Source organism: Amblyomma mixtum, chromosome 1 (assembly GCF_055824585.1).
Source record: "Amblyomma mixtum isolate Tamu chromosome 1, ASM5582458v1, whole genome shotgun sequence".
Classification (NCBI taxonomy): Eukaryota; Metazoa; Arthropoda; class Arachnida; order Ixodida; family Ixodidae; genus Amblyomma; species Amblyomma mixtum.
In genome coordinates, this window is record NC_143012.1 from 143,247,169 (window position 1) to 143,263,689 (window position 16,521).

The 16,521-nt window shown below is 46.6% G+C and overlaps 1 protein-coding gene across 6 annotated transcripts in view; it reads right to left on the bottom strand.

Moving 5' to 3' along the window:
* Window positions 1-16,521, bottom strand: part of LOC149367815 (putative 4-coumarate--CoA ligase 3) — a 113,566-nt gene that overhangs the window by 26,341 nt on the left and 70,704 nt on the right. For 5 of the 6 annotated variants that reach the window (XM_089557583.1, XM_089557566.1, XM_089557572.1 and 2 more), the window contains one exon: window positions 735-1,016. The exons of the other annotated variant lie outside the window; for it this stretch is intronic. In XM_089557583.1, the coding sequence (XP_089413709.1) occupies window positions 735-1,016 (282 nt within the window). The remainder of the gene's footprint in view (window positions 1-734; window positions 1,017-16,521) is intronic. 6 annotated transcript variants of the gene reach the window in all.

Genomic DNA, 16,521 nt, shown 5'->3' on the forward strand with positions numbered 1-16,521 from the left:
TAGATATACGGAAGCAAAACGTAGCGGCAAAAATAAAAATGAAATGCATGCCCTTATATATAGCTTTGATCGTATGATTCTAGAATCACAGTAGAGCACAAGCCGAAGTATGCTGCAAGTTGTAGAAACATACGACTATGCAGACCAAGAAATAAAGCTTTAGCGTTACAGCACCAGCGAAAGATTGAGAAACAATTATGCAGAAGTGTGCCTGGGATAAATGTCCGCTAATTGCACAAGACAAACTAACAAAATGTCATTCGAAGAAGCCCCCGTCCTGCAGTGAAGTAAAATAAGTTGTGGTGATACATTGCACACCTGTTATTGCAGTACTGAGCAGTATAAAGTGAAACGAGACCTCTTGGCTTCTGTGAAAGCCACACGTAAAACACATAAATAACCTACTTTTAAATTACTCCGGTTGCAAGCTTACAGAAGGATTGGGATTTTCAGCTTCTACATAATATTCTGTGACAAGCACTTGTCGAATCTACATGTATACATCGAACAAGTTCCCCAAGACACAAAAATTCGACTGGAATTCCTTTCTGAGCTTCAGTGCGCAGAAGTGTGATCTGGACGTTCTCTTTTCCCATGGTACCAAAGACCCTACTCATGATCTAAACCAAATATAGCCTTTTTTGCATTATATTTGCTCATGCTGTCATATATTCAACAGTCATTGCCATCTCATCAAAGAACTCTTCCTCTTACCAGTGCAGAAAATGACGTACCTTTACTTCCACCATCGTTCCTGGCACGCCGACGTCAGTGCCGGTATAGGGTTTCCCGGTTTTCGGGGGACTTGTAACGATGCCGCAAGACTCAGTCATGCCATATAAATTCATCAAGTTCTCTATTCCAACGAAGGCCTTGCGAGCTGCCTCTGCCACGGGCGATGGGAGCACGCTTCCACCCACGAGGAGGCCTCTAATACTAGGTAGACACCGGCCTGTGCGCTGCATCTCGCGCACCACAGCTTGTAGCAGGGACGGGAAAAGTACCGTAGCCGTCGCCTGCACGAAACAGATGTAGAAAGAAGGAGAAAGGCGGTGGCTGAGCCCGTCTTTGTAGTAGCGTATTCAACATGCGCCTGAAACGTTACGTGACCTCCACTGCTCATACACATTGGACGTATTTAGGAATGGAGGTCTTTGTAACAGGAGCCGACCAGCAGGTGTGCCTTTCGTATGAACATCAGTCAGTCTAAAGTGACCGGATTGAGAAATGCACAACCGAGCGAATCTTGCTGATTCGCGATGTATGCGGGCAGTAGAATTGGAAGAAACACGTTTCTAGTCATATTTTTAGTAGTGTGTTTGTAAAAAGTAAACAACCATGGATGTCGCTTCTAGACCGCTTAGTGGAAGCTTTATGGCATCAGTGGAGCTCACGGATGCCTGCCATGGATTTCAGCCTTTGGCATCTGTGACGGCTTGTTCCGTGGCATGAACTTAAAAAGGTTAGCCTGCCGGGTCCACGTAGAAGGATAGTTTGTCGGTGTCGTACTGGCATTAGAGCGCCTGGATACGTGCCCATCCGTGTCCTGTGCTCCCCTCGGTGTGCTAATTTCTGTTTCAAGGCGGCGTTTGAATTTGGCTTGAAGCGCCGGGGCTAGCCAGCGCGGCATCTGAAGGAAGGTGTCGTCTTGCTCAGGTTACCCGTAACGGTAGAGTGCGTGAGCCGCGCGAGTACTGCGGAGGTGGGTGAAGTGGCCCACCATGGGGCCTCGATGACTCCTCTGACATGTTGCGCAGGCCCTGGTCGGAGTAGGCAATGAGCAGCTGTATGTCGATTGAGATGCAGAGCCGGCTTCACCGCCGATCGCAACAGCATGCTGTGCAGGTCCTGTGCAGTGTGCTGCAGGCGGTGATAAGGAGCGTGGTAACTTATGGGGCTGACCAGGAGTGATCGATCGGCATTGTGCCCCCTTCTTTGAGCCTGCCTTGCCTACAGCAGACGTGTCGCATAAGGTGAAATATGTGCACAAGTTTATTTATGAGCTCCTGTCTTATATGAGTCAGCAGCCCGCTGATCTCGAGGTGAATGCCAAACACTGCCTGCCGACCCGCGGTATCTGCGTGCCGTGAAGCTGTCAAGATATCAAGGGAGGCAGTGCTTCCCAGCAGGAGTCGTGGACGGATCACGAGTAGCTCTGATTTCTTGCCCGCACCGGTGGGACCGCAGTTGCAGGCGTACCACTGGGCCACCTAACGGCTTCTTGAGGGGTGCCTTGCATGTCACCTTCGGGTTGTATCATTGTGCAAATGGTAACGTCATGAGCGTAGAGCACGTGCTGTAGGCTGCCGATACGTGCCAGCGAAGGGGTGCGGAGGCAGTCTTGTCGTTGACCTGTTAAACAAGTTGGAGGAGAGCACCCATCCCTGCGGTGCCCCCTCCCCGTGATGCAGATCGGAACCCATCGGAGAGTTTCCTAGGGTGGCGGTGCGGTGAGAGAAAAATGCCAGTATGTAGTTGCATGTACGCGCCCCGCAGCACGACGAGGAGAGGGCTTCTAGTATCGCACCTTGCGACACCTCGTGAAAGGCCCTTCTGAAAGCGAGGGCCAGCACTGCACGTGCGAGATCCGTACAGCGACAATCCAGAACGTCCTGTTTTCGTAGTATAAGGAAATCTTGGATTCATATACATGGCACGAATGCAAATAGAGTGTCTGGAAAAGAAGCCACTGCTTTCGGTGAGGCGTTGAAGTCTTGGCAATGTGGCACGTCGAATAGTTTCCCTAAGCTGGATGTTACAGATATTGGTCTAAGATTTTTGTACTGCTAGCGCTTTGCAAGGCTAGAGAATAAATGAATTGCTGTAAGTTGCGATTACGGGCTAGTTTGTTCTGCATGTTGAATTATGAAACAAGGTGCTCCCCTGGGACACGCAAAAAGACAGCTCGACAAGCATACACGTGAGCTTGCAGCTGTGTACTGCAGCATAGAAAGACGTGTATTTATAATAGCCTCCAACGCCCACATTCACGACTTTGTGTTTAGCAGTTTACGATACAGAAAATCCAACTCGGCCTTATACAAGGTCGTCGAAGCACCGCTTGCAGTTTAGCTAGCTTTTTTAAAAAAATAGTATGCCTCTAACACAACAGCTCCTTTTGAATCCTGCTGCTTGTTAGAACCTCCGCTCTGTAAAATCGTTCCTCTCACTTTCACGTGCCAATATACGCTGCCAAATTGGCATATTTATCGTCATTGTTTTACAACTTTTTGTCATGCTCTCTAAGCAGCTGGTTAATGTACGAGCCATTAGATTATAAGTTAGAAATTAACGACAGTAATATGCCATTCGTGGTTAACGAGCGTAAAAAGACGAAGACGAATAGAAGAAGACCACGGCACGAGACAAGCGCTTGCGTTGTGTTGTCGTCTTCTCTTAGTCTTTTATGCGATCGTTAGCAATGAATACGTACCTACTAGCCCAAATTCTTACGTTAAAGTAATATTCCAGTTTTGTTATGCACGCTGACACCTGTAAGTGCGAGGCACAATTTGGTAGAGCGAGTGTTCTAGGCAGAAGCAGTATCCTAAAGTCGTGAGTTGTGATAGTGGCGTACTATGTCAAGAAAAAGAAAAGCTTATGCGTAAGCGATGCATCGACGAACTTATACGAGGCCGAGGTGGATTTTCTGTTAAGATACGATAAGGCAGCGTGATAAGTATCGGCAATTGCGAACCACAAAGTTGTGAATGTTCGCGTGGCTGGCAGTTGTATGGCGACCCTCATTGGGAGAATGCGAAAGCACTGATGCCTCCTTCACACTCGTCGACTCTCTGCTTCACTTTATACTGCCTAACTCTCCTTCTGCGTCATTTTCTCGCTTTCGACCGTTTGCCTCTCTCTTTACTTCTTAGAATTTTGATGTATACCACTAGTTTCACGTCGTAGAGTTATATGCACGCCCAGGGTTATTTGGACGTCTATAGACGACCTTTTGGCCTTTAATTAATGAAATTAATCAATAAAATTTGGTGTACAACGATATTTTCTCATCCTCTGGACCTTGGTTTCATTTTTTGCCACAATTTTGGCGTCTAGTACTCATCTCCCGTCCTAGCACTATGTCGACGTCCTATACTAATTTGACGTCTAAATGACATTTCTGGCTCTGATTAATTTACTATTACTCCCCATCGACCAAATTTTGGCGTGCACTATCCCCACATTAGCCTCCATTCTTTTTCGATTACCTATCACAACGGATAAATAGCTGCCAATAAGTTTTACGGACAGGAAATCGTCGACAAGTAATGCTTTGGCATTGATTAACAGTTGTAAGTTGGCGCCTGTTTTTGTCGTCCTGCCGTTTTGTGTGTCAGTGTAGCACGTTGTTTCACAAGTTAACATACACCTAATTAAGGCACGTAATTATATCGGATCCGTCCACAAAAATAAAATAACTAAGAAAATAATAATGCAGTAGAAAGAATATTAGAAAAAGAATACTGGTCAGATGGACAGTACCTAAGAGCTGTTTCTTACTGATACTCGCTTATGGGGCATGAACTGAGGAGAACGCAGGGAGCTATGGAAAGCAAAATGATAAGTCGAATGTTAAAGGACAAAAATAGAGCAGCATGGGTCATGGGACAATCTGAAGTAACTGTTATTTAGGTTCAGATAAAGGACACCGAACCGGCATGCGCAGGACATGTACTACGAAGGCAGGATTAGAGACAGTCGTTAAGGGTAACTGAGTGGATTTCAAGAAAGAACAAGCGTAGTAGGGGGCATCCTAGAGCCAGGTGGGCGGGGAAGATCAGGAAGTTTATGACCGTAAGGTGGCCGCAGAGGGCGCAGGGAAGAGGTAAGTGGGGAGATACGAGGCCTTTGTACTTCACTGGACACAGTAATGAGGATAATGACAATACGCAATGGCCGGTCACCTTCTGTGGTATGTGAATTGACAAGTTCCCCACTTTTATGTGCGTATCAGACTGATTGCGGTAAATAATGGTTGCTTCGTCAAGCAGGTGCCTCTTGGCTGAACAGAATAAAGAAGCACAGTGCAGCTTTCTTGCACATAACGTTTAATACAGCGGCAACTGTGAAATGTTGTACGATACTGTTATGAGCATGCTGATCGCAATGGTCTAACCTTCCAAAGCGTACCAAAATATTCCTTTTAAAGTTCATCCTGCGCTGTGTGCTCTGACAATTGAGACTGCCAAAGGAAAACAATGGCGTGAGTTTCTCACAACAAAATAGCTGAACCTATAATGGTCCCGAGTTATCTGCAAATATACTGATTGATATTTTACAATATCCTGATATGCGAAAAATTGCATTCATAAACAGTTTCCCGTTGACAAAGTGCGCTTGTCCACAATTTTGTTCGTGTAGTAAAGGTGGCAAAAATAAAAGGGCAGGAGAGCGTCCTACTAAAGTTTTTTTTGTTGTGAACCTTTGTTATACACAAGCTCAGTGAAGTGGCGAAAATGCGAAGATAAAAAGGCATTCCACCTGAGAAATGTTCTTCTGTAAAGTTACAGATGTCATATTAATGTCACCCCTGTCGCTATAATTTTATTTTTCATTTCTGTTCTGATCACTCATGTGCGTTGGCTACATATTGACAAGTTTCAGAATAGAAAATGCGGTTCAAAACAGGCTGCCACCTTCTGTTCCCTCTTTTGTCAGTAGCCATGCTTTCTTTTCTTGAAAAGAGAGTCAGTAGAGAGCGAAAATTATGAAAAGTTAAGAAGATGTCACGAGAAACTGAAGCAGGAAGTAACAATGGGCCTTAGTTGCAAGATTACACATGTGCCTAGTGTTTACAAAATAAACATTTACAGCGTTCATGCTCACTGCTTAAATTAAAAAATTAAGTGTTAGCAAGAAACGACATCTCTCTAAATTTCTCCTCTTTCTTCCAGCCTCACCCACTTCCTTCAGAAAACGATTCGCATGTCCACCCACTGTAAGAGCAGCATAGCGTGCAAAAAACGCCTACAAAGAAGCGCTCTGTCTTCGTCTAAGGCAGAGCAGAAACTTTCGGGCCACGAGTTATGCTATAAACCAAGTGTGAAACTTCGGCAGCGCGGACAGGCGATACTGCTATCTCCTAATTTCCCCCATTATACGGCATGGTGGAAACGTTGACATTTCCTTCCCGTGAAATCTTTGGCCCCAGACTTCAGAATGTTTAAAGGCAGTGTCCATAAGACTTCCTTGTCTTTGTCCGACACCTACCATATGATAAACACTAAGCGTTGTCTCTTACCCACACGATCAACGCCAGAAGAGAGATCGGCGTCTCCGCCGCGGCTCGAGTGTGAACCAAACCTACAAACGATTACTTCCGCGAAAAAGTAAGATAATCCGCTTCTTTTGTAGCAGCAACACCGGTCTCGCGCAGCAAAGATAGCAGGGGCCGCTTATGAAGACGACAACGAGGAGCATCCTCACGCTGGTGCTTCACGCGAGTCTGTTTCGGCCAACGTTTTGAGATCCCTTTCAGTTTGAAAGCTGCGGCGCTCGGATTGTCGTCTTTCCGTTTCCTGCCGCGCGGTGCCGCTCGCCACGCTGTTTGCCCGACCAGCGTCGCCTTTCGCGTCTACGCCATCGTCGCCGCCGCCTGATTTGGAGCAGCCAGCAGATATCAGCATGAAAGATATCAGCTCTCCTCTGCCAGTTGTTGGCAGTGACGCATATCTTACAGTACGCAAAACCTTCAAGCAAAGCATCCCACCAAAAAGATGCTAGAGTTTACCAACATTGTAAACAAAGCAATCTCGATTTCTTTGAAACAAGGTCCCGTATCCGGAGACATTTTTTGGGAGGTACTAGACGACGTGGAATTGACAACCTTGCTCGGCTTGGAATTGCGGAGCATATGGCCACTTTTACACGCCAAGTGCTCCATTTTGTCAGAGTGACACGCATGCACTTCTATGCGAGAGACGTGAACCGCCGGCTGGAGACCAGAGAAAGGTTTCATGGGAAGTAGCGGGGCCAGTTGGTTCATTTTTCAACTTAAAACAGTGCGCAGGGACAGGACACAGTCAAGAAACACACAGACACAGCACTGACTGACAACTGAGGAATTTACTGCTTTGCTTGCAATAAATACAGAAAGTATCGTCTAAAATACAAAGAAAGCCTTGAAATCGTCATTTTGTCACTTCTGTCGTCATTGCTTGTCCAGATAACCCATTTCTTTTTTCGTCAACGTTAGTGATGGTGTGCTTACGCAGGTGGAACGATTATTCTGAATGATGAACGCTTCGTATATCTCGCGCATGAGCTTTCGGGGGTATCTTCTCAGAATCTTGCAGCGTCGAAAGTGTGGAATGCATTCGCAGTCCGACACGTGTCCCGCTAGCTTGCTGCCATATCCTTTTGCGATGTTGCCGACGTGTTCCATGAGACGTATGTTGACGCAGCGTCCTGACTGCCCAACATATGACGCCCCGCATGACAAGGGGATCTTATAAACTACATCACTGTCGCATTCGGTGAATTTTTCTTTGTGCTTTGTTTTTGTTTTACAACGTGCTGTTTTTTCAGCGCCTTGGTTGACCATTTTGCACAACTTGGATAATTTGCTGGGCGCATTGAAAACTAAGTCCACTCCAGCTCGCGCCACCACTTTCTTTAGTGCGTGGCTGACACCGTGGACATATGGCATGACGGCTACCTTCCGCTCTACTTTTTGAGGCTTCTTGGGGTTCGGTCGCCGGAACTCTTTCAGTAACTTGAAGCCACGGCTACAGATGAGCTCGTCCGGGAAACCAGCTTCACGTAACCGTGTAAGCTGTGTCTGGACGCTTTGCTGCTGACGGTGAATGCAGGATCTATTCACGGCACTCCTCAATGCGCCTGTGGCCACAGCTCTTTTTACCAGTTTCGAGTGCGCCGATGAATATGGTAGCAGGCCTTTTTTTGACCGCGGTGCATAACACCAGCACAGATGGGCTTCTTCGATGAACAGTCGTAGATCGAGGAACTGAAGCTGATTCTCCGTCGGTAATTCTTTGGTCAGTTCAAGGTCAGCAAGACCTTCACAGAAGATCTTGAAGATGCCGTCGACAACGTCCTTGTGCTGCTCCTGGTTTGGAAGCTTGTGGATAACAAGGAAGTCGTCCACAAACCGGAATGTCCTCACGACAGTGGTATTAGCCAGAGTTTCTTGTAGTTGACGGTCTCGGCGAGCTAGCAGAAGGTCACTGAGAATTGGTGCAACGCACGAACCAATGCATACGCCTTGCCGTTGGAGGTATAGGTCATCATTATGCTTTACAAATGTCGAACGTAGATAGAAGGCCAGCAACTCAAGGAATCTATCCGCATTGATTCCGCATTCATTCTCGAACCTTACAGTTCCCATGGCATCGATTCCTTCTCTCACTGTCTCAAACAAGGCAGTATGTGGCAGAGTGTAATAAAGATCTTTGATGTCTATTGAGAAGACACTCACTTTTTCCTGGCAGCCGTTCATGAGAAATGCGGAAACTTCTTCTGCCTTCTTGACAAGGAAAGGGTCTTCGACGGCGAGGAAGGAGAGCGATTCTTGCAGGTATCGTCCCAAGGGTTCCTGCCACGTTCCTCTTTCAGACACAATTACTCTGAAAGGGCAGTCATCTTTGTGGGTTTTTGCCGTGAAGAAGGCATTCAGGCATAAGCCCTCACTGCTCTTCACAGCTAGTCCTAGTTTTGTCAAGTTGTTGGCTTCACACAGTTTTAGGGCTTCGTTCCTTACTTTTTGGGGTTTAATCTTGTTCAGTTTGCGGAAGTTCTTTGCGATGGCCTGGCTTGCCTTCTCGCCAAAGGAAGCTGACGACATGACGACAAATCCTCCTTCTTTATCCGACAATAGAAGGCTGAGGTCCGCCTCCTGTAAAGACTTGGCCGTCTTGTCAAGGCGTGGAAAGGCTCTTTTCTTCGAGGCTCGACTTAAAACGTCTACCCCTTCGCTTATGCACCTGCTTACTTCTTCATCATCTCCTTTGCCGGCACTACTCCTCACAAAGGAGAGCAGCTGAACTTTGTCCAGACGAGGTTCCATGCAAAACTTCGGTCCTGTTCAAGCACTTGGCTTGCCTGGAGAGGCACTTGCGTGTTTCCAAGGACATGGAGTGTCTGCTTCGGAGGGGAGCGAGTGCCCTGTTTTGAAATTGATGCCAACACCTTTTTCCACAAAAAGTCCGTTACCTGTGACGCCGTCCGAAGGGCTAATTGCAGCCTTCTGGCCCCGCCGTCAGACGGCGATTCTCGAAGGCAAGCGATCTTGAGGCAATCTTTGAAATATTCCACTTGGTGCCAGGCCTCCGAACGGAGCAACCGGCACAGCCTGATGCCATGCTTGCTTGAAGGAGGTAGTGGTCCTACCAACCATTGTAGGTCAGGCGGAATGTATCGATGCTTGATGGAATAAGAGTAAAAGCGAGCTCTGCACGTTGCTGCTACGACCAAGGAAGAGCAGGCTGACGAATTCAGAAGGAACCATTTAAAAGAGGAGCCCGATGTAGAAGAAATTAAATGCATCATGGGAAGTAGCGGGGCCAGTTGGTTCATTTTTCAACTTAAAACAGTGCGCAGGGACAGGACACAGTCAAGAAACACACAGACACAGCACTGACTGACAACTGAGGAATGTGCTGCTTTGCTTGCAATAAATACAGAAAGTATCGTCTAAAATACAAAGAAAGCCTTGAAATCGTCATTTTGTCACTTCTGTCGTCATTGCTTGTCGAGATAACCCATTTCTTTTTTCGTTAACGTTAGTGATGGTGTGCTTACGCAGGTGGAACGATTCTTCTGAATGATGAACGCTTCGTACATCTCGCGCATAAGCTTTCGGGGGTATCTTCTCAGAATCTTGCAGCGTCGAAAGTGTGGAATGCATTCGCAGTCCGACACGTGTCCCGCTAGCTTGCTGCCATATCCTTTTTCGATGTTGCCGACGTGTTCCATGAGACGTATGTTGACGCAGCGTCCTGACCGCCCAACATATGACGCCCCGCATGACAAGGGGATCTTATAAACTACATCACTGTCGAATTCGGTGAATTTGTCTTTGTGCTTTGTTTTACAACGTGCTGTTTTTTCAGCGCCTTGGTTGACCATTTTGCACAACTTGGATAATTTGCTGGGCACATTGAAAACTAAGTCCACTCCAGCTCGCGCCACCACTTTCTTTAGTGCGTGGCTGACACCGTGGACATATGGCATGACGGATACCTTCCGCTCTACTTTTTGAGGCTTCTTGGGGTTCGGTCGCCGGAACTCTTTCAGTAACTTGAAGCCAGCTCAGTGACCTTCTGCTAGCTCGCCGAGACCGTCAACTACAAGAAACTCTGGCTAATACCATTGTCGTGAGGACATTCCGGTTTGTGGACGACTTCCTTGTTATCCACAAGCTTCCAAACCAGGAGCAGCACAAGGACGTTGTCGACGGCATCTTCAAGATCTTCTGTGAAGGTCTTGCTGACCTTGAACTGACCAAAGAATTACCGACGGAGAATCAGCTTCAGTTCCTTGATCTACGACTATTCATCGAAGAAGCCCATCTGTGCTGGTGTTATGCACCGCGGTCAAAAAAAGGCCTGCTACCATATTCATCGGCGCACTCGAAACTGGTAAAAAGAGCTGTGGCCACAGGCGCATTGAGGAGTGCCGTGAATAGATCCTGCATTCACCGTCAGCAGCAAAGCGTCCAGACACAGCTGACACGGTTACGTGAAGCTGGTTTCCCGGACGACCTCATCTGTAGCCTTGGCTTCAAGTTACTGAAAGAGTTCCGGCGACCGAACCCCAAGAAGCCTCAAAAAGTAGAGCGGAAGGTAGCCGTCATGCCATATGTCCACGGTGTCAGCCACGCACTAAAGAAAGTGGTGGCGCGAGCTGGAGTGGACCTAGTTTTCAATGCGCCCAGCAAATTATCCAAGTTGTGCAAAATGGTCAACCAAGGCGCTGAAAAAACAGCACGTTGTAAAACAAAGCACAAAGAAAAATTCACCGAATGCGACAGTGATGTAGTTTATAAGATCCCCTTGTCATGCGGGGCGTCATATGTTGGGCAGTCAGGACGCTGCGTCAACATACGTCTCATGGAACACGTCGGCAACATCGCAAAAGGATATGGCAGCAAGCTAGCGGGACACGTGTCGGACTGCGAATGCATTCCACACTTTCGACGCTGCAAGATTCTGAGAAGATACCCCCGAAAGCTCATGCGCGAGATATACGAAGCGTTCATCATTCAGAATAATCGTTCCACCTGCGTAAGCACACCATCACTAACGTTGACGAAAAAAGAAATGGGTTATCTGGACAAGCAATGACGACAGAAGTGACAAAATGACGATTTCAAGGCTTTCTTTGTATTTTAGACGATACTTTCTGTATTTATTGCAAGCAAAGCAGTAAATTCCTCAGTTGTCAGTCAGTGCTGTGTCTGTGTGTTTCTTGACTGTGTCCTGTCCCTGCGCACTGTTTTAAGTTGAAAAATGAACCAACGCCAGTGGCCCCGCTACTTCCCATGATGCATTTAATTTCTTCTACATCGGGCTCCTCTTTTAAATGGTTCCTTCTGAATTCGTCAGCCTGCTCTTCCTTGGTCGTAGCAGCAACGTGCAGAGCTCGCTTTTACTCTTATTCCATCAAGCATCGATACATTCGGCCTGACCTACAATGGTTGGTAGGACCACTACCTCCTTCAAGCAAGCATGGCATCAGGCTGTGCCGGTTGCTCCGTTCGGAGGCCTGGCACCAAGTGGAATATTTCAAAGATTGCCTCAAGATCGCTTGCCTTCGAGAATCGCCGCCTGACGGCGGGGCCAGAAGGCTGCAATTAGCCCTTCGGACGGCGTCACAGGTAACGGACTTTTTGTGGAAAAAGGTGTTGGCATCAATTTCAAAACAGGGCACTCGCTCCCCTCCGAAGCAGACACTCCATGTCCTTGGAAACACGCAAGTGCCTCTCCAGGCATGCGAAGTGCTTGAACAGGACCGAAGTTTTGCATGGAACCTCGTCTGGACAAAGTTCAGCTGCTCTCCTTTGTGAGGAGTAGTGCCGGCAAAGGAAATGTTGAAGAAGTAAGCAGGTGCATAAGCGAAGGGGTAGACGTTTTAAGTCGAGCCTCGAAGAAAAGAGCCTTTCCACGCCTTGACAAGACGGCCAAGTCTTTACAGGAGGCGGACCTCAGCCTTCTATTGTCGGATAAAGAAGGAGGATTTGTCGTCATGTCGTCAGCTTCCTTTGGCGAGAAGGCAAGCCAGGCCATCGCAAAGAACTTCCGCAAACTGAACAAGATTAAACCCCAAAAAGTAAGGAACGAAGCCCTAAAACTGTGTGAAGCCAACAACTTGACAAAACTAGGACTAGCTGTGAAGAGCAGTGAAGGCTTATGCCTGAATGCCTTCTTCACGGCAAAAACCCACAAAGATGACTGCCCTTTCAGAGTAATTGTGTCTGAAAGAGGAACGTGGCAGGAACCCTTGGGACGATACCTGCAAGAATCGCTCTCCTTCCTCGCCGTCGAAGACCCTTTCCTTGTCAAGAAGGCAGAAGAAGTTTCCGCATTTCTCATGAACGGCTGCCAGGAAAAAGTGAGTGTCTTCTCAATAGACATCAAAGATCTTTATTACACTCTGCCACATACTGCCTTGTTTGAGACAGTGAGAGAAGGAATCGATGCCATGGGAACTGTAAGGTTCCAGAATGAATGCGGAATCAATGCGGATAGATTCCTTGAGTTGCTGGCCTTCTATCTACGTTCGACATTTGTAAAGCATAATGATGACCTATACCTCCAACGGCAAGGCGTATGCATTGGTTCGTGCGTTGCACCAATTCTCAGTGACCTTCTGCTAGCTCGCCGAGACCGTCAACTACAAGAAACTCTGGCTAATACCACTGTCGTGAGGACATTCCGGTTTGTGGACGACTTCCTTGTTATCCACAAGCTTCCAAACCAGGAGCAGCACAAGGACGTTGTCGACGGCATCTTCAAGATCTTCTGTGAAGGTCTTGCTGACCTTGAACTGACCAAAGAATTACCGACGGAGAATCAGCTTCAGTTCCTTGATCTACGACTGTTCATCGAAGAAGCCCATCTGTGCTGGTGTTATGCACCGCGGTCAAAAAAAGGCCTGCTACCATATTCATCGGCGCACTCGAAACTGGTAAAAAGAGCTGTGGCCACAGGCGCATTGAGGAGTGCCGTGAATAGATCCTGCATTCACCGTCAGCAGCAAAGCGTCCAGACACAGCTTACACGGTTACGTGAAGCTGGTTTCCCGGACGAGCTCATCTGTAGCCTTGGCTTCAAGTTACTGAAAGAGTTCCGGCGACGGAACCCCAAGAAGCCTCAAAAAGTAGAGCGGAAGGTAGCCGTCATGCCATATGTCCACGGTGTCAGCCACGCACTAAAGAAAGTGGTGGCGCGAGCTGGAGTGGACTTAGTTTTCAATGCGCCCAGCAAATTATCCAAGTTGTGCAAAATGGTCAACCAAGGCGCTGAAAAAACAGCACGTTGTAAAACAAAAACAAAGCACAAAGACAAATTCACCGAATGCGACAGTGATGTAGTTTATAAGATCCCCTTGTCATGCGGGGCGTCATATGTTGGGCAGTCAGGACGCTGCGTCAACCAGGGTGTCGAACCGGAACCGAACTCGAACCCTAAACCGGAACCGAACTCGAATTTTCGCCCGGAACCGGAACCGAACCGAACCCATAATTTTTTCGCCATCTTGGAACTGAACCCGAACCGGAACGATTCAAAGGAACCGTTCCGAACCGGCTCGGTACCCGGTTCAGCCCCATTGTTTTTTTGCATCTCGGCATACTTCTTGTTTCCGGACAAAATGAGATGATCTGGCGCATAGATTTAACCACCAGTAGCTGTCTGCGCTGGGAAGTGCGATAATGGTACCCATTATATGCGACAGCAAACTTGCAGGAAGTCTGGAGCCTGGGAAGATGCCTAATTGACGCTTTTGTAATGTACTACCGCCAATTCTTTGTACTTCAGGTTTATGTGAAATCTTGAGCTATTATTCCTCTCCTTTTACATATTTGCGTAAATCTTTAACCAAATTGTTAGCACTGCTCTAACTCAATGAAGGACTATAGACATCAAATTTTTGCTTGCGTGCACATCTTTCAAACGATGCGTTAGACATTGGTGCACATGGAGCACCGCATGGTATTTCACCAACACATAATAAATAATTTATATTTGAATTTCTTCATGACCCTATTTCGGTTTCACCAACATAACGATGGCTGTGACGTGTAGAGGAAATTAGGTCGCGTGAGGTGCAATAAAATGGCAATACAACTGCTGATACGTCGTTCGTTGTGATTATAGGTCTTGAAGCCAGCTGATTTAAGTGCTAGAGTGAGTCAAAACAACGCATCAGTGTTTGTATTAGTTTTCCCTTGCCTCACGTGACCTAATGTTAATTTATTTATTTATTTCAGAATACTGCAGGCCACTGCTTGGCCCAAGCAGGAGTGAACTTACATTGTTACATAACCAAAAGAATGAAGTTATTCAATATTAGCAGCACACGAATACCAAAAGAATAAAACCAAAAGAATAAACTTATACAATGTTAGCAGCGCACGGATACCAAAAGAATAAAACCAAGAGAATAAACTTATACAATATTAGCAGCACACGGATACAAAACATGCATATAAGCAATATTAGCAGGTAAGTAGACGATTTAACGCATCAGAAAAATGTTCCGAGGAAAAAACAGATTCCGGTACCGAATTCCAATCTTGCACTGTTCTAGGGAAAAAACTGTATTTAAAACTGTGAGTTTTGGCGAAAAGGGAAGTAAGTGAATGTTGATGAACGTTCCGAGTCCTTCTCACTAGAGGACGCTTAATGAACTCCGGAAGCTTCAGTTTATTTTTACCTGTTAAACTATTAAACAAGAATACCAATCTATTAATATTTCGGCGGATTTCTAGTGTAGGAATGTTATTTGACATCATTAACTGCGAGGGAGAATCTTCCCTTTTGTATTTTCCGTATATGAAGCTAACCGCTTTCCTATTGACTTTTTCAAGGACCATTATGTCCTTTTTTGTGTACGGGTCCCACACGACTGATGCATATTCAAGTAAAGACCGCACACGAGTTTCGTAAACCAATTTTTTCATGTGTGCTGGGGCAGTTTTTAGCTTTCTTAGTATCGCAGCCTTTCTTCACAGCCTTGGTATCACAGCCTTTCTTAGCTTCATTCACATCACAGCCATCATTCGGTTGATGAAACCGGGACAGCATAGAAGAAAAAATTAGTTTCGAAATTATTTAGTGGCAGTAGGCGAATACCACACGGTGATCCATGTGTTCTAATATCTATGGCGTCATTTGAAAGGAGAAACACGCAATAAAACTGGGTGTCTCCCGAGGCCCGCTAAGGGTCTCGTTAAATCAGAGGAATGTCACCTTCGGAGGCTGCAAACTTTGTCTTTCAATAATCCAGCTACGCTTCACGAAATTGAGCCCGAGTCCTTTTCGGCACAGTGCAAATTTTGTGGCCAGAACGCAAACTTGTAACACATGGTATGGGCTTGTCAGAAAAATGACAGCATTGACATCATAAATCAGCCAACTCGGGAGGGCTGGGAGGCGGCCCTTTCCAGCTCGGACCTCGAGGAACAACGAGCCCTCGTCGCCAGAGCACGGGCAGCGGCTTTTACCAACGGCGTCCCGGACTAGGGACCCGATCAGCCTTCCCTTCAACTAAGGCATTGTGGCTTTAAATAAACGTTATCATCATCATCATAGTCATTTAAGCACCGATTGAGAATGCCTTCCTCTTATTTGCGTCATTTCTCACAAATAGATGAAATATTAGCGCGAGGATCCAACAACATTGTGAAGGTGGTTTTTGAGGAAAGGAAATGGCGCAGTACCTGTCTCACTTCTTGATGGACACATCAACCGTGCCGTAAGAGAGGGAGGAAGGTGGGAGTGAAAGAAAAAAGAGAAACAGATGCAGTAGGGGAGGCCTCCGGAATAACTTCTACCAGCTGGGGATCCTTAATAAAGAGCAACTGAATAGGTTTTAGAAATCGACGAGCTATACTCCGTTTCATACATAGCTGTCAACGCTGCCAAAGGTACGAAAGTAGTCCGCTGCAAAAAACAAGCAAAATGTATCCGTCCGCCTCGCGTCGTGTCTGAGTGGTACGAAGCGCGCGCCTTTCTGTTCATTTTACAAAGGGCCTAGGTTCGACTCCCGGCTCGGGTGGTTTTTTTATTATTTTTTTTTATTTTTCTTAAAAGATTCATTAGGTAGAAACTCGAAACTGTCAAACTCTAATACCTACTTTGAAAAACACAGCGCTGTTTACTTGTCTCGAAGGGAAAAGGCAGTGTAGTGTAGATACCGGCGCCGCCAGGCTACGATGTCAGATCGCTCGATGAGTGCAAGACTTCGCTTTCGTTTTTCGAACTTAAAACCGATATCTTTTAGTAGCCTCCACAAGGTAGCCTTACTCATGTCCGGCAAATCGGCATCTTCGTTCAC